At 43.7% G+C, this 23,647-nt stretch overlaps 1 protein-coding gene across 5 annotated transcripts; it reads right to left on the bottom strand.

The window, feature by feature from the left end:
• Window positions 1-1,341: 1,341 nt before the first annotated feature.
• LOC141172331 (microtubule-associated serine/threonine-protein kinase 1-like) lies at window positions 1,342-19,314 on the bottom strand. Of its 5 annotated transcripts, none has more exons than XM_073656424.1 (19): window positions 18,308-18,816; window positions 16,704-16,837; window positions 14,315-14,416; window positions 13,534-13,636; window positions 12,874-12,941; window positions 12,010-12,095; window positions 9,776-9,984; window positions 7,754-7,889; window positions 7,528-7,660; window positions 6,781-6,946; window positions 6,567-6,665; window positions 5,972-6,079; window positions 5,724-5,821; window positions 5,539-5,630; window positions 5,132-5,205; window positions 4,754-4,846; window positions 3,482-3,574; window positions 1,916-2,008; window positions 1,342-1,702 (listed from the first exon to the last, which is right to left on the bottom strand). In XM_073656424.1, the coding sequence occupies exons 1-19, from the start codon at window positions 18,420-18,422 to the stop codon at window positions 1,605-1,607; spliced, it is 2,100 nt and encodes a 699-aa protein (XP_073512525.1). In that variant the 5' UTR covers window positions 18,423-18,816; the 3' UTR covers window positions 1,342-1,604. The 5 variants fall into 5 exon arrangements, with proteins under 5 accessions (XP_073512525.1, XP_073512551.1, XP_073512542.1 ...); XM_073656441.1 differs by lacking the exon at window positions 18,308-18,816 and adding an exon at window positions 19,127-19,258 and having other exon boundaries at window positions 1,343-1,702; XM_073656432.1 differs by having other exon boundaries at window positions 1,343-1,702; window positions 16,704-16,898; window positions 18,308-18,815.
• Between the last annotated feature and the right edge of the window lie 4,333 nt (window positions 19,315-23,647).

The raw sequence follows: 23,647 nt of genomic DNA, 5'->3' as shown, positions 1-23,647 counted from the left end.
AATGGACACCTTGCTTTCTTCAAAGACTGCACCCGGTTACGGACATGCCGTGACCACCTTTATGTGTTTCTTTATTGTTATTGTTATATCTTGTTATGTTTTTCTAAAATATGTTTAGTCCCGGAGTACTAAATTTCACTAGATGGGAATGTGGCACCCCAGGGGTCTGGTTTTCCACAGTAACAGCAATGTTATGTCTGAGAGCAGGTGGGAGGTCTCTTGGTCAGGGATCCTATGCATGCCACACCTCCTGCCCAGTCCTGGGAGGGGAAGAACTTCCCCTATATAAACCTAGGGCTGAGGCAGGGTGAGTGAGTAGAGAAGAAGCAGAGAAAAGAAGCAAATATAGGAAGAAACAACAGGAGCTCTGTGGGAGCAGTGTTACAAGGAGTCAGGGGCTGGCAGCTGCAGAGCTCGCCCTGACTGAGAAGTTATCACCGGACCCGGAGTCCGAGGCTGTGGGGACTAACTCCTATCCAGCAGCAGAAACCGACCGGCAGGGGATTGCAGGTCCTCTGGCCCAGAAACCCGAAGGCCCCGAGTCACCGGCCATACGGGTGAGCACCACACGGTACACTCAGGGACGTGGGCTACTTATACCCGCCTCTAGCAAGGTAGCCAGAAGAGTATCGTTAGTTTGGGAGGCCTACAACTCCGCCTGGCCAGGGGAGATCCCATCTGCTCAAGGACTGACCAGGCCCCAATCGCTAGCCAGTACTCCGGGAGGGTCTATCTTTGTCACCAGTAAAGACCCTGAACTACACAGTACCGTCTCCGAGTGGTTCCTGCTACCCCCATCATCCACGTCGGCTGCCCTGAGGCCATACCCCTCCCGTTGGGGGTTATACTATCACGCTGCACAATCCTACCACCGGCCTCAGCGGTCTGCCCTGCAGCAGCAGCTCCCTGGCTGCACTCAACGGGTGGCGTAGTCGTCCAACATCTACCGCTAAAACAGCGCCACTTAGTCTGACTCCCTGGGCACGGACCGGATCACCGCCACGAGACTACAACCCTCAACAGATCCGGCTCCGGGTAAGATCCCGCGTGCGCAACGCAGCGCGACACAGGCCCAGGGGCGCGTCACTGACATATGGGAGGAGTTGTAGGACAGTGCAGCACTGTGGAGAGCTTTGTGGGAGAGTGCAATGTCTGGTACTGAGTGGAGGCGTTGGTGTAGCTGCTGGAAAGAAATATGAGCCTGGCTGCTGCATTCAGGATAATGACAAATGCATTTAGTGATAAGAAGAACAATTAGTAAGTTACAATTAGCTGTGAGTTCAAATTGAAAAGGGATCAGAGCAACAGTAACAGATTTTAGTTGTTTTTATTAATGAAGAATAGGATAAATGGTTAATGGTTGAACAAAACCAAGAATATTATCAATACACGAAATCATAGTAAGGAAGCTAGCCGGGTCAGATACCGAGTGATCAGTAAAAGCCGGCGGAGCCTGGTGACAGAGGCGTTACCGGAACATGTCCTGGTAGAGATGTCACAGTCAGAAGGCCACAGGTGGATGATGAAGGTCCTTCTATATAGGTACAGCAGTGATGGTGGATCTGCTGTACTTCAGGGCGCTAGATGTTGAGGTTTCCCGTCTTTTAGATGGTTCTGGGGGAACTGTGACAACACGCAAATACGCGAGCAGCTCTAGATAATCCACGCCGGCAGGATGATAAGATCCGGCGGAGGAGGGAACCTATGAGAAGAGAAGTAAATATAATGTAAGTAATGGGACTCCATATTACATGATATTACTGTCTGGTAGAGTAGTCTTATTCATAAAGAGATCAGGGATCATTGTCAGCCATCATACATGTGACAATCCCATCACTGACAGATAACATTTGCTCCACATGAATTATTCTCACTGACTGACATCACACAACATGGAGCTGATTCTCACACTTACCTCGTCTCCTTCCCCTCTTTTCTCCATTATCTGAGGTTTGTTTCTCTATACTCAGATTTATAGAAGATTTTCTTTCCTCGGGAGCTGGAAATTCTGATCAGAAAGTAAAAAAACCCCTCAGTAATGTCACATACTTATAGGATCTGCTTTGTATCTATAATGTAAGTAATGGGGCGACTTATAACATGATACTAAAATATATATAGATGAATCTACTGTGGCACCAGTCCAAATATTCCCCAAGTGATACTTGTGGTCCTTTTACAGAGTTGTAAGAGGGTGACCAGGACCTGGTCATGCACCTTTTCTTTGTGTGTGCACATAATGTTATATTCTGTTTTAAATGTGTTATGACCAACTGTCTGATGTGTCAGTTAAGGAAGAGTTAAAGAGGTTTATAGCTGCCCAGTGTGGGAGGAGCAGGTTCAGTGAAGAACTGAGAGACTTCCTGATTGCAGAGAGTTCTAGAGAGGAAGTGAGAGAGATGGGATAAGAGAGGAGTTGGTGGTCCAGGGGGCACCAGTGACACGGTCTGTCCAGCAGCAAAGAACCCCTATTCAGATACTCTGAATCAGATATTTCCTAAACGTTCGGGACCTACGGCCCACAGGATCCACAGAGAAGTGTGTGTCCAAAAGCCTTCACTGAAGGGGAAGTCGGATGGGAAATAAACAGTACGGGATTCTTAAAGCTGTGAGGGTCTTATAGGCCAAGAGGGTCGGCTATGGAAGGGACAGCTCAGGACAAACGGACAGTGAACATCAATACGTGCTGTGCATCGGACGGTAACCCTGGAAAAGCATGTGATCCATGATGCATGCTGTATGAAGTTGATTTCAAGTGTTCCAGTAAAGTTTTTTATAAAATGGAGTGGAAGTCCCTAAATGTGTGTGCGGCGGTTCCTGAGGTGAAAGAACCGAAGACAACAGAGATCTGCAATCAAAACGTGAGTGTTCTGCACCACACGCACCACACAGGAGAATTGGGACATTTGTCTTTGTCAGGGGGCCAGGGTGTGGGAACACGTCAGCCTCTCGCCACAACTACCACCCTGAGTCCCTTACAGAGTAATAGCCATGCTGCACCTGTATTTGGTGGTGCTTCCACAGTAGCAGTAATATAGACGTTTGTCAAAAAATCAGGAAAAGATAGCACCCACCACAGGACATCGGTCTAAAGTCCTTTCTTCCAGGTCATGCGTACATGTGAGCAGAGGGCCCGGGGGATGCGGGAGTGAACGAGGACAATTGCATCCCCCGTGCCCACCACTCACATGTACACATGACCTGGAAGAAAGGACTTTAGACCAATGGCCTGTGGGGGGGGGGGGGGGGGGGGGGGGGGAGTACTATCTGTTCCTGAGTTTTTGACAAACGTCTATATTACATGATACTACTGTGCGGTCCCTGTGGCTGAACGGCAGAGGAATCTTATCATACAGAGATCAGGGATCATTGTCAGCCATCATACATGTAACAATCCCATCACTGACAGATAACATCTGCTCCACATGAATTATTTTCACTGACTGACATCACACAACATAGAACTGATTCTCTATCATACCTTGTTTCTTTTCTCCCTTTTCTTCATTTTCTGAGGTTTGTTCCTCTATAGTCAGATTTATTGAAGCTTTCCTTTCCTCAGGAGCCAGAAGTTCTGATCAGAAAGTAAAAAAACCCCTCAGTAACGATACATTCTTATAGGATCTGCTTTGTATCTAGAATGTAAGTAATGGGACTCCATATTACATGACACTACTGTGCGGTACGAGGCTCCATAGGTCACTGGCGGTCATGTCACCACTCATCATTCCGGCTCTCACACTCTACTCCATGAGACCCGGCGGAGTGCAGCGCGAGACCCGGCAGTGGCTGCTGCTCCAATCTATAGAGCCCGTTCTCTCAACTGGGCTCCATACACTGGAAGACGGAGATGGGGGATCGTCGTGGTACCTCCAGGTGGACTATTCCGGACCAGCGTGGGACCTCCATGCGGACTACAGCGAACTGTTTTTTTTTGTTGTTTTAATAGATGGGTGTAAGAGGGAAATTGTTCAGTAGTTTTTTTTTAAATAAAGATTTTTCTTGTGTCTGTTTTTTTCTCTTTTTACTTACTGAGTTAGTAATGGTGGTGTCTGATAGATGGCTTTCTATTAATAACCCATGGGCTTGATATCAGCACAAGCTGCTGACATCAACCCCAAAATCCCATTACCCTGATTGCCAATGCACCAGGGCAATTGGGAAGAGTTGAGGCTAAGCGCCAGAATTGGTGCATCTAATGGATGCGCCATTTCTAGGGAGGCTGAGAGCTGGTCCTATTTGGTTGGGAGGGTCCAATATGCATGGACCTGCCCAGCCTATTTATATCAGCCCCCAGCTGTCTGCTTTCCCTTGGCTAGTTATTAAAAATAGGGGGAACCCACGTCTTTTTTTTATTAATTTATTTTTACACTATCCCTCACGCTACTTATGATCCAGCATTCATACAGGCCGGGTCACGGGTGGAGCTGGCCAATTATAGCCATGTCTATAATTGGCATGGCTGTGATGGGGCCAGAAGTGCCCACAGCCTGGAAGCTTGTTAATTGGCTGTGCTGCAGCCCATCAACAAGATTTATTTGGCTGTCGAAGATGAAAAGTAACACGGACTTCTTGGAGAAGTCTGTGTTCGGGGTTCTGCACCGGACAGTAGGTGTCCAGTATGAACCCTGAACTTTATCGTTAGGGTTCGCTCATCCCTAATGACAATCCCATCACTGGCATATCATATGCTCCACATGAATTATTTTCACTGACTTACATCATACAACATGGAGCTGATTCTCACACTTACCTTGTCTCTTTTTCCCCTCTTCTTCATTTTCCGAGGTTTGTTGCTCTATACTTAGATTTATTGAAAAGCATTTTTCCTCCTGAGCTGGAAATTCTATTCAGAAAATAAAAAAAAAACCTAAATAATGGTATATTCTTATAGGAACTGCTTTGTATCTTTCCTGTATATAGTAAAATTGTTCTAGTCCTGTCTCCTCCAGATCTGGTAATCTGGAAAACTGTACAAAATTAGGGAAATTAAGATACAGTATGGGCCTGTGGCTAATTGGGATCCATGGAACATATATAACATAGGAGACCAATAACAGAAAAAACATATGGAAACATTTGAGCTTTGAAGTCAACATTCTCATTTTTTGTGCTCAGTACATATACATACCTGACAATAGGATCGAGAATGGCAAGCTGAAAATAGCATTGTCTCTATTGCATACAGGAAAAGATTCCGTCTGCCTGTTTTGAAGAAAAACGTGTAAATCACAAGTAAATGCAGTATGAAAGGGATTATCTCACTAGAATAACACTGACTATAAGGCAAAAGACAACTACCGAGAATGGCTGGCATGCAGTACTACATCTCTCCTACAGTGTGGGCAGCAGTAAAAATGCATGACTGGCTGCAATTATGGACTGTTATCACCAACGGTTTCTAAAGCCAAAAGCACAATGATTTCTAATCATAGGGCGATGGATGCTGTATTTGATATTATGGTATTTATATCCTATATTTGGGATTGTACACATATCAGCTTGGAGCTCCCAGTAATGACCCTATAATCTACTCACATTTCTAAGAGGTTTGGGCTGGATGCTGGAGTACACTCTGCAGGGGACTTAGGATCCTCATTGTTTATCGTCCTGGTAGCCGTGGTACAGAGCTAAATGTGGACAACAAGAAGATATGAAATACTTTTTTATACTTTTAGAGGTTTTTTTGTTACATATTTTGGATTAATTGAACTCATACTTACTTTCGAAAGCCTTTCAGAAGATGATGTAAAATTTTGGAGGTTAAGGCTCTCATGGTCCTCATCCTCTGAGACCATATGTTCATTTATATCAGAGTGATCTACAAGACATAGGTAATGAAGTATTATTAAAGGATATCATTATAACACAGTCATCATTTATCATTAATAGTAATGGGAAACGATTGTCTCATATTATGGAAGATGAGACAAACAGCCGCTTAGTCTAGATGACTTTTTATTCTACTCACTGATAACGTCCGACACTAGCTGAGGAACATACTCCGGCTTCTGACTTAGAAGATTGTCAAAGTCTAAGTCAAACAGGAACGGATGACCCTTGATATCAAATGCTCCTGCTGGAAAAGATAAAACAAAAATGTTGCGATATTGTCAGTGACTGTTTCATATCTGAACAGTTTAAATTAAAGGGGTACTCCGGGGAGATAAATAAAGTGTTGTACTCTCCCTGCCATCATAAAGTATAAACATGAGATGCCCAGTGCACTTCTATTATCTTTAGAGCATTTGTAATTTAGTGTGACAGGAGCTGCTCCTCACTGCTCACCCCCTCTAGTCTGAAACAATGCGTCACATAGCAGTGTGCAGCTCCTCACTGTGAGTAACAGCTTTCTCATCTTTATAGTTTATGAGTGCAGGGACAGTAAAACAATTTTCTATATTCCCAGAGTACCCCTTTAATCTGAACTAATTCCATAACTGAGCCAACGTTGATGAAAGAAAAAGACTGAACGTCATATTATGTAGAACTAGAAAGGGATGAGCTGATAGATAAGTGCTGATTCTCATGGACACGAGCGATAAGTGTAATAAGTAAATTCTTACCTGTCCCAAGTCTATGTGCAGGATTTTTTCTGAGCAGTTCAGTTATGAGGATCTGAGCAGGAAAGGGTGGAACGGGATTACAATCCCAATCTATGTCTCCTATTATATAGAAAATTAAAGAAAATAAACCTTGTTATTGGACTGTAAGATAAAGCAAAGGAAATAACTAAACCAATGTAATCAATCAAAGCAACGATCGGATTATTCTACCTACCAGAGACGATATGTCTATAAAGCTCCATTACGGAATCCCCATAAAATGGTGCATATCCCACAAGAAATTCATACAGGATGATGCCCATTGACCACCAGTCAACAGGTCTTCCACAGCCTTTTTGCAGGAGGACCTCTGGGGCAATGTAATCCGGGGTGCCACAGACCTGGAAACCAACAGAAGAAAGAGATGAGATTGATGATACCATTATTATGACAAGTTCTGGCCATAAAAACACAATAAGGCTGTGTGCCCACGTAGCGTTTTTCAAGCGTTTTTGATGCGGAATTTCCGCAGCGGAAACGCTTGTAAAACGCTTGGTAACCCGCACCCCATGGTCCCCAATGGGATTCCGCAAGTTCTATGCACATGCTGCGGATTTTTCCGCAGCGTTTATGCTGCGTTCAAAAATCCGCAGCATGTCAATTAATTTTGCGTTTCCGCAAGCAGAATTGCCTTTGTCCAATGCATAAAAAATGCAAGGCAATTCCGCATGTGGAAAACGCGTGATAAACGCGCGAAAAATGCGCGATAAACGCGTGCGGAATTCCGCATGCGTTTTTCCGCGAGAGGACTTGCAGAAATGAAGCAGAAATTTTCTGCTTCATAAATGCAACGTGGGCACATAGCCTAACAGAAGATAAAATATCAGTGGAAAAATTCTCTGGAAATGAAGAACGTAGAGAAGAAACAGTAATTTGATGAGATTTGAAAAGAACAAGCTGGGTTTCTGTAAGTGACGCTGACCTCATAGTCCAGGAACTCTCTGGTGATGTCTTCTGTTAATTGCTTGTACACGTTTGTTTTTGGTATCATGACACCAACTTTTGAAAGCCCAAAATCGGCAACTTTAATGTGTCCAGCAGATGTTATCAGAAGGCTGTGAAAGAAAAGATGGTTTTAGCCTTACAGACCATGTGATAATAAATTATAACTTTCCGTTTCCCCTTATTATACTACACAGGGCACTTACTTCTCTGGCTTCAGGTCTCTGTGCACAACACCATAGCTGTGCAAGTATTCCACAGCAAGAACAGCTTCTGCAAAGTACAAGCGGGCCAAAGAGACAGGTAACGGACCCCCCCTGAGAAGGATCTCACAGTCTCCACCTATAGAATAAAAAGGAAATGTGACCGGTGAAGGGTTTATAAAGCAGATCACAATGATACATAATGAGAAGGGAGCAGAAATATTGGGCAGGAGAGAATATATACAGATTTAATGTATAGTGCACATGATATTAGTCTAAAGCAATGGTGAAATGTCCTCCATATAACTAATAACATAAAGTGATGTCACATCTCATCAACAGCCGGAGATACTGACATGCTCAGTGTGGACATACAGGGGAGATCAAGTAGACAGTGGCGTACATAAAAATTACAGGGCCCCGTAGAAAAAGTTCTAATTAGGCCCCCCCTCAAAGAAAACATATATATATAATGTATCTATTGAAGCCTCTTGGTGTTCTCACCATCAATATACCTTTTATGGCCATTTTAAAGTATGATGCTCCCAAAAATGGAGTATGGTATACCCACAGTGAATCCCCCTCCCAAAAGGTTCACCCCACATATACAGTATCAGTATGATGCTCCCACTCAGTTTGAGGCCAGTCACAGCCCCCTACCCAGTATGATGGCGCCCACAGTCACACCACCGAATATAATGGCCCTCACAGCACCTCACACCATATAATGGCCACCACATGTCCCACTCAGTATGATGGCCCTCACAGCACCTCACACAGAATTTAGAGCCCAACAGAGAATGAGGACCCTCACACAGAAGGAGCCCCACAGCACACCACTCAAGATGAGGACCCCACTCAGTATAGGGGCATTCACAGTCGGCAAATCAATATGGGGGCATTCCTAGTCTTCCATAGCCTCTCACACAGTATTCTTGCCCCCACAGCCCCCAATTCAGTATTATAGCCCACCAGCCCCTCATACTCAGTATTATGGTCTCCATTAGCCCCAACTCTCAGTATTAAGTCCCTCACATCTTAATATTTTGGCCCCCACCAGCCCCACCTCTCAGTATTATGGTCCCCATCAGCATCATCACTCAGTATTATGGCCCTCCCCAGCCCCACCACTCTGTATATGGGCCCCACCCCTAAGTATTATGGCAACCCACAAGCTCCACCACTCGGTATTATGGCCCTCACAATCCCTCCAATCAGTATCATGGTCCCCATCAGCTCCCTAATCAGTATCATGGCCCCCACCAGCCCAGAAATTATTATGATGACCCCCACCAGTGTCCCAATCAGTATGATTGCCTCTCTCCAGCCACCTATTCAGTATTCAGACCCCTACAAATTCTGACATTAAGGCTATGGTCACACTATTAGTATTTGGTCAGTACTGCACACCAGTAATTGTAAGCCAAAACTAGGAGTGTGTCAAAAAAGCGGAAGTGGTGTATGTGTTTCTATTATACTTTTTCTATAATTGTTCCACTCCTGGTTTTAGGTTACAAATACTGATGTAAAATACTGACCAAATACTGAACATGTGGATGTGGTCTAAATAAAGCACTACTCACCTCGCCCCGTTACCCCAGCACGCTGCTCTGGTCTGTGCAGTGTGAGTACTGAGACTCCGCACTACAGGCCTGATGCTGTGACAACTTTGCACTTGCAATGCACAGAGTCTCAGACTCACAGGCTGAATGGTGGATCAGGGAGCTTTTGGCTCCCTGATCCACCATTCTGTTCAGCCATATCCACATTCTGAGGATGCGGATACCTCTGAAATTGTGATGATAGGAGGAGGGATGGAGCCAAGTGCCAAGTGGGGCCGGGCCTCGCCGACTCCTGGGCCCCACAGCACACAGATCAATAAATTTCCCGGCATCTTGGTAATATATAACCTATAGTAAATGAACTGTGGTGATATAAGCAACATCTTTGAAAATCCTAATTATATGAGTGGTGATAAAATGTAAGCAGACATGAGTTGAATATAATATAATGTACATGTCCTACCTCCTACGTGCTCCATGACCATACACAGGTGAGATTTAGTTGGAAAGGAGCAGACCATGGATACCACAAAGGGACAATCAGCAAATGTTAAGATGTCCCTTTCCAGAAAGGCCAATTCCACTTTTTTTGGCGTATCCAGGTTACACTTGGCCATTGTCTTCATTGCAAAGTTCTGGCGGGAGTCTTTATGGTGCACTAAATAGACGGCCCTGGAGAGAAGGAGAATTTATGGTTTATAATGAATCCTTATTAACAGCCCATCTATAGAAGTCATTATATGATCTTCTGTACTAATTCTTGAAGTCCGGCCATCACTGGAAATCCATTTCTAGAAATGCATAAAATAGCACTACATAGATCAGCTATAGGGGGTCTGCACAATGCCGTGTCTGTCGGATCTCTCACCCATGTCACATTAGAGATGAGAGAATCTACCGAAATTCCTCTTGGGCAGATTTTCTATATTTAACCAGTAGATGCGATTCTGTCCTAGTAAAATTAGTCCAAACTTAAAATCCTCCAATTGCTGTAAGAAGAATTTTATTATGCTCCTCCCATACCCCAAGGCATAAGAAATAGAGGGGAAGGAAGTAGTTAAAAAATAATAAAACACATTATACCCACCTGTCCTAGGCTCTCACCTGTCCATCACTGCAGTTGTCTATCCTCTATGCCAGTCTTTGTTCTGGCGCTCCCTTCTGGTGCTGATGCCAGTGATTGGGCTCACATGGTCATGGTGGAGTGTGTGGGTGCAGATGTCATTGATGTCAATATCCTGTCAATCCTCACGTGACCATGTGTAGCCAATTACTCTTATCAGCTCCATAATGGAGCCCCGAAAAAAAGCAAAGTTCGCTGAGAAGGGACAGGGAAGTACCGGTGGAGGTGAATGTATTATATTATTTGAATCCCTTTTCTTAAGACTATGTTCACACATTGCATTTTGCTGCTTTTTTATACTAATTTTAAGCTGTGCCAGCAAAATATATGAGATTTCAGAAATCTCATGCACACACATTAGTTTCTTTTCCTGATTTGGAAAAATGCTGTGTTTTTGCAAACTGCAGCATGTCACTTTTTTCAACGTGTTTTCACCAATAGAAAGCAATAAGTAAGTGCAAAGATGCAGCAAAACCACAGCAAAAAAACACAGGAATCAGGTTTTGCTGAGTTTTTAGTGAAACAGTATGTGAAACCCATTTATTTTTGTGATTTTCCCAAGTTTAAACCATAATGTTTTGGTATCATCACCTGAGATGACAGTTAGGATTAGTACAGTTTAATTAAATTAGAAATGCAGGCAAAGTAAACACTGGCTGACCAACGTGTGAAATGAACAATACCTGAACAACTCAAGGGCTGACCAAAGTGTGAAAGTAATCCGTGTCCTACAAACTCAATGCACTTCCAATGTGTTAGGTAAACTATTCCCGACCAATGCACCTCCCTCGGCTGTTACATTTGTAATCTGTATTATTTCATGAACAAATATCTTGCATTGGTGACCTGTGTTCATGCTTCTGTGGAGGAAGCAAAGCTGAATTTTAGAATCCTGACAAATGCAGTAAAAAAGGCAGCAAAAAAACAATGCAAAAGCTGCATGTTTGGCAATGCTTCTTTTCTCCCAAGATCGCAGGTTTTGCCTGCAGAAAAATACGTAGCAAAAACGCACTATGTGAATATAGACTTAGGTTATGTGCCCATATTAAGTAGTTGCAGCAGAAATTTCTACATCATATCTACATCTCTTCCCAGAAAAAACGCTGAGCAAAATAAGTGCATTTTTTATACGTTTTTTACCTGCGTTTTTGTTGCAGATTTTTCCCCGATCATTATTATTTGTGAAATCTGCAGAAAAATGCTGCAAGAAGTGAAATGCTGCAGATTTAAATGCTGCAAATCTGCAAGGAAAAATAAGCATCGTGTGCATGAGACTTCAGGAATCTCATTCACTTTGCTGATATCAGGAAATCCCTCAGGTTTTGTGACAAATCTGAGCAGAAAAAACACAACAAAAATGCAACAAATCTGCAATGTGTGCACAGGCCCTTGCAGTCTAATTTGTTTCAGTTCCGTTTTCTCAGCTGTATATAACTGACCAGAATAGTGAGAATTAGATATGAACAGTGATGTGGATAATTTCCCTATGATAACACTGAATGTCAGAGCACAGAGGCAGAAGTATTGTCATAGGGAACCCTGAGAAATATGGATTATGCCAACAGAAATCTCACCCAAAAGCTCCACTGCCGATCAGTTTTGATGTCTCAAAGTCGCTCATACGCGGCTTTCTCGCCGGGATCAATGATTCGATCACGCCCTATAAAAAGATAAAAAATTATATTCAGATAAAAAAGCTGCAAGAAAAAAAGCTGCAAATATAAAAACTTCTTCCTCCTATATTATGTCCCAGCTGATTTACACTGATTGAATGTAGGGGATGATACCAGCAGGACGCTCCGCAGACATGGGGAGATCCTCCATACACCGGAATCATTGTACAGTGCTGAATAATAGGGGAGATCACAGAGGAGAACTTATCTGTCTGCAGGTTATTATATGTAATCTAAGAACTGCATGATTCCAGCGACGTGCCACTTACTAGGCTGTGTCATTGTTTTATTAAAATCAGTGTTTAATCAGCAAGGGATCACTACAGGGCTAAGTGTCTGGTGCCATGTAGTCCTATTGCTGTGTACCTCGCCCCCACCACAGATTAGCGGATTTCTGCCTATTCACAGTGTACTGTACAGAAAGCGGCCAATCAGTGGTGTGGGCAGGGTTACACAGGGCTCAGCATTCAGAGCACTGCTAGATCTGCACCTGAGAAAAGTGTGATTTTATCATAGCTGCTGCATCCAGTAAAGTAAGTGACATCGCTGGAATCAGGGTCCCTGCCCCTACATCATGCTGCCCTCAGATAAGGTAGGAACACCTGGTGACAGATTCCCTTTAGTATAAATGCTATTATCTAATACATTAGTGTCATCTACATATGGAATAGAGATGTCCCATGGATATATGGGGGATAATACTGGACGTGTCATTCCCACCCCATGATCCGGTGATATACAGACTTCTCCCTCTATGATACTTACAGCGGCAGGTTCTTGGATCTCCGGGATCTCACAGATTCCACTGTCAGGATCTGCCAGCACAGATGTATCTGAAATAGTAATAAAGCAATGAATAAATAAAATGTATTATACAGTATCAATCCTACAATATATAATACAACAATATAACGGAGAAATGGCTGGACATCTGTAAATGGGATTATTACTAATTATATGGGGATTCTAAATATGAGAACGTACGGCGCCTCCATAGACAGATACATGTGATATAAATGATGGAGGAATCCCCAATCATCACATGAATGAGGAACGCAACACCCTCGCTGTACATGTGAGTGATGGGAAGAGAGAGCTCAAGCAGAGCAGCCATATGTAAATTAGCCTGGAAGTGCACTGGGGGCGTGTCACCGCACTCAGACTTTTCTTCCACGCCCCCAGTGCACTTCCATCTAGATTTGTATATGGCTTCTACGTGAGATTTCTCCTGACTGAGACATTGGATTTCTGCCATAAAGGGCTCCTCTATATTAGAGGTAAATGGCCCGTACAGTCACCCCACTACGTCATATGTCACATGTGCTGACAGGTTCCCTTTACACAGAGCAGAGAGTAAATCTACCATTATCCCTGTTCTCTATAATATCTGGATATTTCTTATAGAAGGGCGGATGATCGGCTTACCTGTGATCAGATCGCTGGTCAGTTCCCGCTGACCCATATTAGGGTCAGAGATTATTTCCGGGTGTAGATTTTGTCCATCTTCGGTCTCGCCTTCTGCTGTTTCCTAATAGATATAATATATATATTTAATATGTGGAAGATTTCACTAAATCACCAAATACATAAATCAGGAAGCACTAAACCTGCATTTACAGATGCAGCAATTGTAGCTACACAAGTAATGCTCCATCTTGGTAACTTTTCTCAGAAAGTTCTGTCATTTAGGGGGATTAAGATAAATTAAGATTGAAAAATCAAACATTCAGTGTAAGCTTCGACTTTTCTGCACTGTGATATCCCAGAGCTATGTTACCTTTGTTCTTTATATCACAGGTACATCTTGTACGTCATTCCCTACAGTATTGGGTGGAATTGCTTTACACTGCAGCCCCTCTCCACAAGTCCAGATTAATATACTGTATAAGAGACTTGTATGCACAGCATTTCTGTAATATCGCCTATTATCTCAGCTGCAGCATTTACAATCAGGAAGACTCTGATAATAGTGATAGACAGAGGCGGAAACACAGACTTCCCACCACTGAGCTGTGACTACATCAGCAGAATACAGACTGTCCTCACAGGCGAGGGAGCAGCAGAGACTAGCGGCCATACATCTGCTGTGCCTGCCCAGAGCTGACAGGAGGCCTGTAACATCTACCACCAGATCTGATATCTGACTGGTGATCTGGAGAAGATCAGAAAACAAGGACGTGTGATAGAGAAGATGACGGCTCCTTACCAGGCGTTCCGATGAGCGGGCTGGACGTTCCAGGACAGACAGGACTTTTTGGGCGAGTTCTTTAATAAAAGTCAAATCGCCATTTTGAAACCTTTTTTCAGCCTATAAAAAAAGAAAAGAAATTAAAAGGAAAATCCTGAGGTGAGAAAAGGCACAATGGAGGAGGCCATTGTATGTGACGTTTGCTCCTCTGTCTGCAGATACAATGGCTCCATATCTGGGGATTCGTCACGCTTTATATTGGAGGAAAGAAGAAACTTCTCTATTATTATCTATTATTATGGAGAAAATTTGTGCCGAGCATCTGCTATTTACCTGCTGCAGTAATGTCCTGATGTTCTGAGGTAAATCCGTCAGATACTCTGACGTTAGATGACCTGGGTAGTATTTGGTCAGGCAGTCATTTACTATCTCCATCACCAGCCGGTGAGTGAAGCTGAGGACGCCATCAGGTGGTAGAAGCGCAGTGTCAGGGCGATTGTTGATAAGAATCCCCAATAGAGCTTCTACCTGAAGATTATCCAGAAGAAATTCAGCCATAGCGATAAACTGCAAGAGCTATCAGTCACTATGAAGCCAAGAAAGGCACCCGTGACCCTGTGTACATTTGTATAAGTAGTGACTGTGAGCTGTGATGTCATCATAGCCGACCATCACCAGTGATGTCATAATAGAATGGAATTTAGTGATAGAATCTTAACTGCGGCGCTACACAAATAGATGCTGCCGAGCAATACTGAAAGTGGAAACACCATAGAATTAATTATGTTATTATGGCCATTCTATTTTATTTCCAACTAGAACACAACCAGGATAAGGGTATGTTCACATGTATTTTTGTAGCATTTTTTTCTACTCCAAAAACCAGAGTGGTAGCAGAAAAAAACACTGCCTACAATACTCGTGTTTTTGCAGCACTTTTCATTTATTTATTTTTTACATAGTTACATAGGATGAAAAACGACCTAGGTCCATCAAGTTTAACCTTTCTCCACCAATTATACACTTTGTCTCTAACTTAACTATAACCCACAATGTTATGTGTACTGAGGAAATCATCCAGCCCTTGTATAAAAGCTGTTATAGTGTCGGCCATCACTACCTCTTGTGGTCGGCATTCCACAGCCTGACTGCTCTGACTGTAAAAAATCCTTTCCTATTTATCTCCTTTCTTCCACCCGTAATCAGTGCCCCCTGGTCCTTAGTATGGTCTTTGGAAGGAATAAGTATTGTGCTAGTCCTCTGTACTGACCCCACATATATTTATACATATAAATGAGATCTCCTCTGAGGCATCTATTTTCTAAGCTAAGCAAGCCCAACTTTTCCATCCTCTCATCATATGAGAGGCCTTCAGCCCTTGTAATATTCTAGTTGCCGCCTTTGAACTGACTCTAACTTCTGAATATCCTTTTTAAAATGTGGAGCCCAAAACTGGATCCCATATTACAGATGTGGCCTCATCAGTGATTTATAAAGGGGTAACAATACATTGGGATTGTGGGATTTTATCTCTCTTTTTATACACCCTAAAATCTTGTCTGCTTTTGCCGCTGCTGCTTCATTCATTTAAATGGTTGAGCAATGCTGCCAAACCCTTGAAAGGATTGACAAGCTGCAGATTTAAAAAGACGCAGGAAAAAAATGCAACGTGTGATTGAGAGTTTACAAATCTCTTTCTCTAATTTGGTACTCTTAAAATGCATCGTTTTTTTTTTTCGCAGAAGGAAAAAGAAAATGCTGAAAAAACCCTCCAATTGTGAACATACCTTTAAATATATACTCAGTCATATTATTGGAAACATTGTGTATATTTATTTCTCCTGTGTCTTTTTCTCACCATAGAACATTTAACTCATTGGTTGCAGATTACTGTTAACAACTGTGACAATTATTGAAGAATTAATGATAAGTGACCCAAGTCCTAAATCACTTAGATCAGGGGTAGGCAATTAATTTTCCCCAGGGACCACATGAGAAACTGTGACTGTTGTGGAGGCCGAATCAACAGGCTGAAATTAATTCTGCTCAGTATTAATATATTAATTATTATTATTTGATATTAGTATTAATTGTATAACGTAATATTGCGTATAATTAAATATGCTGACATATTAAATATGAGACCTCACATAGCCCCCTAAATATAGTACGAGTCCCCAAACTCAGCCTCCTATACATAGTATGAGCCCCACACAGCCTCTCTATATATACAGTATGAGCTCCAACATGCAAACATCCCATATACATATGAAAACAAAGAATAACACATAATCATCTCGCTCCCATTTCCCCGATGCTCCATTTTATATTGGAGGAAAGAAGAAACGGCTGTCCCTCTATTATTATCTAATATGGAGAAGATTTGTGCAGAGCGTCCGCCACTTACCTGCTGTAATAATGTCCGAATGTTCTGATGTAAATCCGTCAGATACACTGACGTTAGATGACCTTGGTAGTATTTGGTCAGGCAGTCATTTACTAGCTCCATCACCAGCCGGTGAGTGAAGCTGAGGACGCCATCTGGTGGTAGGAGCGCAGTGTCAGGGCGATTGTTGATAAGAATCCCCAATAGTGCTTCTACCTGAAGATTATCCAGAAGAAATTCAGCCATAGCGAAAAACTGCAAGAGCTATCAGTCACTATGAAGCCAAGAAAGGCACCCGTGACCCTGTGTACATTGTATAAGTAGTGACTGTGAGCTGTGATGTCATAATAGCCGACCATCACCAGTGATGTCATAATGGAATCTAGTGATACAATCTTAAACGGGTGGATCTGCACAAATAGATGCCTCAGAGCAATGCTAAAGTGGAAACACTATAGAATTAATTATGTCTTCATGTTATTATGGTCGTTCTATGTTATTTCCAACTAGAACACAAACGAGATAAGGGTATGTTCACACGTTGCATTTTTACAGCATTTGTTTCTACCCCAAAAAACAGAGTGGTAGCAGGAAAAATGTGATTTTGCAGCATTTTTAGTTTTTTTTTGTTCATTAATTTGAATGGGTGAAAAACTTTGCAAAACCCCTAAAAGAACTGACAAGCTGCAAATTAAAAAAAAAGCAGGAAAAAAAATGCAACGTGTGACTGAGAGTTAAGAAGTCTCATTCTCTAGTCTGGTACTATAAAATGCAGCATTTTTATTCGCAGAAGAAAAAAAGGCTGAAAAAAAACCTCCAATTGTGAACATACCTTAAAGATATACTCAATCATATTATTGGAAACATTGTGTATTTATTTCTCATGTGTCTTTTTTTCACCATAGAACATTTAACTCATTAGTTGCAGATTACTATTAACAACTGTGACAATTATTGAAGAATTTAAGATCAGTGACCCAAGTTATAAATCATTTAGATCAGGGGTGGGCAATTAATATTCCTGATGGGCCAGATGCGAAACTGTGACTGTCGTGCAGGCTGAATCAACAGGCTGAAATTAATTCTGCTCAACCTTAATATTAACATATTAATTATCAGTATTATTTATATTAATAGTAACTGTATCACTTAAAACTGAAGAGAATGAAATATGCTGACATCCCCTATATACCGAATGAGACCACTCAGCCCCCATATACAGTATAAACCCCCACATAACCTCCTATATACAATGAGCCCCCACATAACCCTCTATATGCAGTATGAGCCCCCACATAGCCTCTCTATATACAGTGTGAGCCTCCACATAGCCTCTCTATATACAATATGAGCCCTCACATAGCCCCCTAAATACAGTATGATCCCACACACAGCCTCCTATACACAGAATGAGCCCCCACAGATTAGGAATTGATTAGTCAAAATTAACCCCTTCAGGACATCTGCCATACATGTACGGCGCCTTGGGCAGTGCATTCCCACAAACTGCAGTACATCTACGGCACGATGATCTGCTAGTGAGTTGGCACGATCTTCAGTGGGTGCCAGTGATACATCACAATTGAGACTCTGCAGTAATGCTCATGATCGCCTGAGAGCAGTACCTGACATGCCTCCTGACTGTGTCTGATTCAGGGGCGGACATACCGCTGGTGCAGCTGCATCGGGGCCCTGAAGGAGGGGGGTCCAAAGAACTACCGACGATGCTTGGACCATCATAGAGACAGTGGCAGCAGGAACACTATGAGGAGAGGCAGGGCCCGTTCCGCTGTCATTTGCAGACAGAGGGGGCCCTCTATGCTTCACTCTGCAAATTACAGCGTCAGGGGCCCCTGCCTCTCAGTGTTATTGATGGAACCACCACTGACAGGAGCTGTGCAGGAGACACGCGGTGCTGCAGGGAGAGAGCGATCACACTGAGCAGTGCACCGTGTATGTCCCTCTGCTCCTCCTGCATGGATGTCGGTGGAGCTGGGGCTGCTCTGCACTCCCTGGGTGTCAGCCTTCGTGCTGCAGATTGGGGGAGGGGGTGACCTTTTGGACTCCTGTCATGGTCATCTGCTAAGTAAGTGAATGGCCAGTGGGGAGATAATTGTGCTCGGTGAAGACATTAGCCACAGCAACTATAAAGGAGGAGACTGGAGAGGGGCCCCTTATACAGTGCTTCAGTGACACTTGTGCCTCGCTCCAGTCAGCAAATCACAGACTCCGCTTTATGTGCACTGTGTGCAACCTGTGATTGGCTGACACTCAGAGGCAGACTGGGTCGGGGGGCAGAGTGACACATGCCCCCCAGGCCGGTCCCCAAGCAGTTGTGAATGGCTGCCCGGCCATCTGCTGCTTCAGAGGCTGCGGCTGGTATGGTGCCTTTAAATATGTACAGGTGTCCGCGGCTGCATCACTGCACAGCAGACACCACTCACCTCACTCTGACCTTCCCCCTCCCAATGCAGAGAAGCTTGTGAGCAGCAGCAGCATGGGAGGTCAGACATCTCAGGATCCTGGTAAGTCAGGGCTCCGTGAAGTGATAGAGGCACGAGATTTATGCAGTTTGTATAGGGCGGAGGTGGCCGGAAGGTGCTCAACTCTTCACACGTCCAGGGCCGGAAGGTGCTCAACTCTTCACACGTCCAGGGCCGGATCCTGAACTTTATCTATGGCTACACTGCTGAGGATCAGGGGGATTTATTATAGCAGTATGCACCTTCACACAGGTTGGGGTCAGGCTGTCAGTGTGCGGTCATCGGCTCCCAATCTGTGTGAATGTTCAAACTGCCACCATAAATTACACAGTGCGCAAGACTGAGACACTGCAGACCTGAGTATACCGACCCATGCACCAGACCGACCCCTGCAGACATCACATTACATACAGTTGCGCTCAAAAGTTTACATACCCTGGCAGAATTTTTGCTTTCTTGGCCTTGTTTCAGAGAATATGAATGATAACTAGTGATGAGCGAGCACTAAATTGCTTGGGTATTCATTGCTCGGGTCGAGCACATTGGAATACTCAGGTGCTCGACCCGAGCAACGAGCCCAATGTAAGTTTATGGGAAACTCAAGCATTTTTCAGGCGGCACCCCCCAGCAGTCTGCAGAGGGCCTAAAAATTGCCCAAGTCTATGGGAACAGTGCTCAAATGACATGGGAACAGCATGGGGAAGACCCCGAAAGCATTTCTGACTCCCCGGTCACTGCTGTCAACAACATTGTCAGAGTATTATGCCACTTTTACGGACTCACAATAAAACATACAAAACCAAAATGGATTTTCCTGGGAAATATATTAAGGAACATCCATTCCAGGGTAATGACTTGTATATAAGGCAAAATAAATAACCAAAACAAAAAATACTACTCCACACCTTGGGCTATGTTCACACACAGCGTTTTTGATGCATTTTTTCACTTTTGCATTGCTTTCAACCGTGACAAATGCATTCACTGGGAAATGTCATTTTAACATTTTACAACCTTATCTGGCAATGTGGTGTGTGACACATCATCAGACACATCCTGTTTTATTTATGATGGAGGGACTCTGAAAGTCATAAAGCCTATATTTATAGAGCCATCAGACGGCCCTTACTATGCTTAAAAGGCCAGCAGTCGGCCCTCGCTATTGTTAGAGAGCCATCAGCCGGCTATGCTTTGTTGTTCCCATTATTAACAAGTGGGTCTCCTATACTGTTGTTGCGTATCCAGTGACTGCAAGGGCTGCCAAAAAGTTGGACGCAACCCAATACCCCTTTGAAGAGACATAGAGGATGGTCTCAGTAAAAAAAATGTTCCCATTATAAAGAAGCGGGTCTTCTATAGTGGTAATGCCCATGCAGTGACTGCAAGGGCTGCCAAAATTTGGGAAAAAACCCACTAAGAATTTAAAGACACGTAGAGCAGGGCCACAGTAACAACAAATTCCAATTAGAAAGGAGAGAGTCTGCTATATAGTTATAGGGTATGCAGTGAGCCCAACTGCTGACCAATTTTAGGAAAAACCCCACGAAGAATTTAAAGACACATAGAGCAGGGCCACAGTAATGACAAATTCCCATTAGAAAGGAGAGAGTCTCCCATAGTGTTGGCCTATGCAGTGAATGCAAGGGCTGCCAAAAATTTGGAGGCACTTCAATGCCCCTTGGAAGTGACGTGGAGGAGGGCCTAATAAAAAAATGTTCTCATTAGAAAGGAGCGGGCCTCCTATACTTGTAATGCCCATGCACTAAGTGTATGGGCTGACAAACATTTACCTCTGGGTGGTATACATGAACATACTGTATAAAATTTTTTTTTTTACGGGCATCATAAACACCCTTTAAAAAAATTATGTGGGTATTGCATCACGGACCACTGTCACCCTGGTGATATGGTGGTGGAGGATGAGGAGATGGAGGAGGAAAAGAGCAAATAGCCAAAATCAGGAACCGTATACCCATGTCTGGGTGTGAAAAGGTGCATGGGAATACACTTCCCAAGAAAAGACACTGGATTTGAGTCTATGTTACGCTGCTATCATTCGGTGGTGTTGAGAAGTCTGGCCCAATCCAGCCCTTGTTCATTTTTATAAGAGTCAGCCTGTCAGCATTTTCAGTTGACAGGTTTATGCGCTTATCCGTTATAATTCCACCAGCGGCACTAAAAACCTGCTCTGATAAAACGCTGGCGGCAGGGCAGGCCAGGACCTCCAAGGCATAGAGAGCCAGTTCATTCCACGTATCGAGCATGGATACCCAATAATTATAAGGCACAGAGGAATCACGGAGAATGTTGGTACGGTCGGCAAGGTACTCCCTCAGCATCTTCCAAAACTTTGCACTCCTAGTGAGAGTACCCCGCGCCTCAGGGCCTGTGCGATGGGAGGGTCTGAGAAAACTCTCCCAGAACTTTGACAGTGTTCCCCTGCCTCTGCTGGATTGAAGTTGTGTCTCTCTCGCCTGTACTCCTTGGTTGTCCAACGAAGTGTGCCCTCTGCCCCCAGCGTTTTCAGATGGGAATTTTTTTAATAATTCCGCAACAAGGGCCTTCTGGTACATCCCCATTTCTGTAGACCTGTCCGCCTCAGGAATAAGAGATATAAAGTTCTCCTTGTAGCGTGGGTCTAGAAGTGTCACCAACCAGTAATGACTGTCACCCAAAATTTTGAGAACGCGAGGGTCATGGGAAAGGCAGCGTAACATAAACTCAGCCATGCGTGCCAGACTACTAACAGGCAAGACTTCCGTATCCTCACCAAGAGGATGACTGACCATGCTCTCCTCCTCCTCTCTGTCCTCTGGCCATCCACGCTGAACAGACGGTATGACAGCTGTGCAGGTAGTACCGTCTATAGTGCATGAAACTAGCTCCTGTCCTTCCTCCTCCTCCTCCTCCTCTTCCTCATTGTCACCCAATCCACATTGGGATGAGATGAGGCTTGGCTTTGTGTAATCACCCTATATGGTTCCTTGCTCCATCTCATCGTGCTCCGCCTGCAATGCATCCTCTTAGATTGTGAGCAAAGAGCGTTTCAGAAGACAGAGAAGCGGGATGATGTCCAAAGGCTTGCCAATTTTAGGAAAAACCCCACTAAGAATTTAAAAACCCCACTAAGAATTTAAAGACACATAGAGCAGGGCCACAGTAACGACAAATTCCCATTAGAAAGGAGAGAGTCTGCTATACAGTTATAGGGTATGCAGTGAGTCCAACGGCTGAACAATTTTAGGAAAAGCCCCACTAAGAATTTAAAGACACATAGAGCAGGGTCACAGTAACGACATGTTCCCATTAGAAAGGAGAAGGTCTGCTATACAGTTATTCGCTATGCAGTGAGTCCAAAGGCTGACCAATTTTAGGAAAAACCCCACTAGTGCCCTGCATTGAAGATGTACAACTCATATAAATATGCGAAAAAGAGGGGAACACTGAGTTAAAGCTAAAACATATAATTTTATTGATTCATTTCATTAAAAGGTTTGCATAAATATTTAAGATCATTCAAAAAATCAAGATGTGGCGGTGAGTGGCCCAGTGCAAGGCTGGAGTCACCCAGTCACAGTACGCAAACATAGGTTGCTGACATCAGCTGCATGATAGTAAAAAGGATTTCAAATGGCAGATACCACACATAATACACTTGGAAATTGGTGATTACTCAGGTGCTTCATGCAGCACATACTCTGCTCATGTCAAAGGGTAACAAAACAGCTACAGATGGAGGATCCACATAATAATCACAAAGGTGATATATATCACCAGGGTATAGGTACAAATGGGGACTCCATCCACAGTAAATATAGATCAGATTAGTAATGCGCGAGTCAGGAGGTCAAACATACCCATGTCTGCAGTAGTCCGTGCCAGGTCCCCAGCCCGACCCCAAACGTACGCTTTCGCCGTCTGGCTTCCTCAGGGGGCGTGGTTAAACACATGTCTGCCTTGTGTTAAATAGCTGCAAGGACCTGCCGTTCACGTGTTGTAATGTGGCCAATGGCAGTGGGATAAGCGGCGCATGCGCCCTCAATCGGCGTGTCCGCGGAAGTCCCGCCCCCCGTCAATCACCCGAGCGATCACGGAGCACAGGAGAGACGTAAGACAGGGAGCAGGATGCCGCAAAACAGGGCAGAGGGGGCGCATGCGCACCACAACACGTCACTCAGCAGTCCCCGACACAGAAAGGCAGCTGACCCTTATGTATGCCCATATTACCGTGAATTTGAAGGGGGAGGTTACCCAACTATAGATTGCCCATAGGAAATGTGCAATTGTGCCTAGAAGTAGCTGCCACTCAAGGTGTGTGTATCCAATCCAAGTCTGAGACATGAGTATACAGTACACTTCAGTGATAGAAATATAAGATTCAGGTACATAGTTGGTATGGATACTTAACACCTAATGTGCAGTTTAAAAGCAATAGATATAATATACATTATTCAAAATCACTTTGTGCTATTTTGCAAATTT

Source organism: Phyllobates terribilis, unplaced genomic scaffold (genome assembly GCF_046119375.1).
Source record: "Phyllobates terribilis strain yellow unplaced genomic scaffold, ASM4611937v1 Scaffold_1__5_contigs__length_1240528914, whole genome shotgun sequence".
Lineage (NCBI taxonomy): Eukaryota > Metazoa > Chordata > Amphibia > Anura > Dendrobatidae > Phyllobates > Phyllobates terribilis.
The sequence above is the reverse complement of the archived record's forward strand: the minus strand, read 5'-3'. Positions and strand labels throughout refer to the sequence as shown.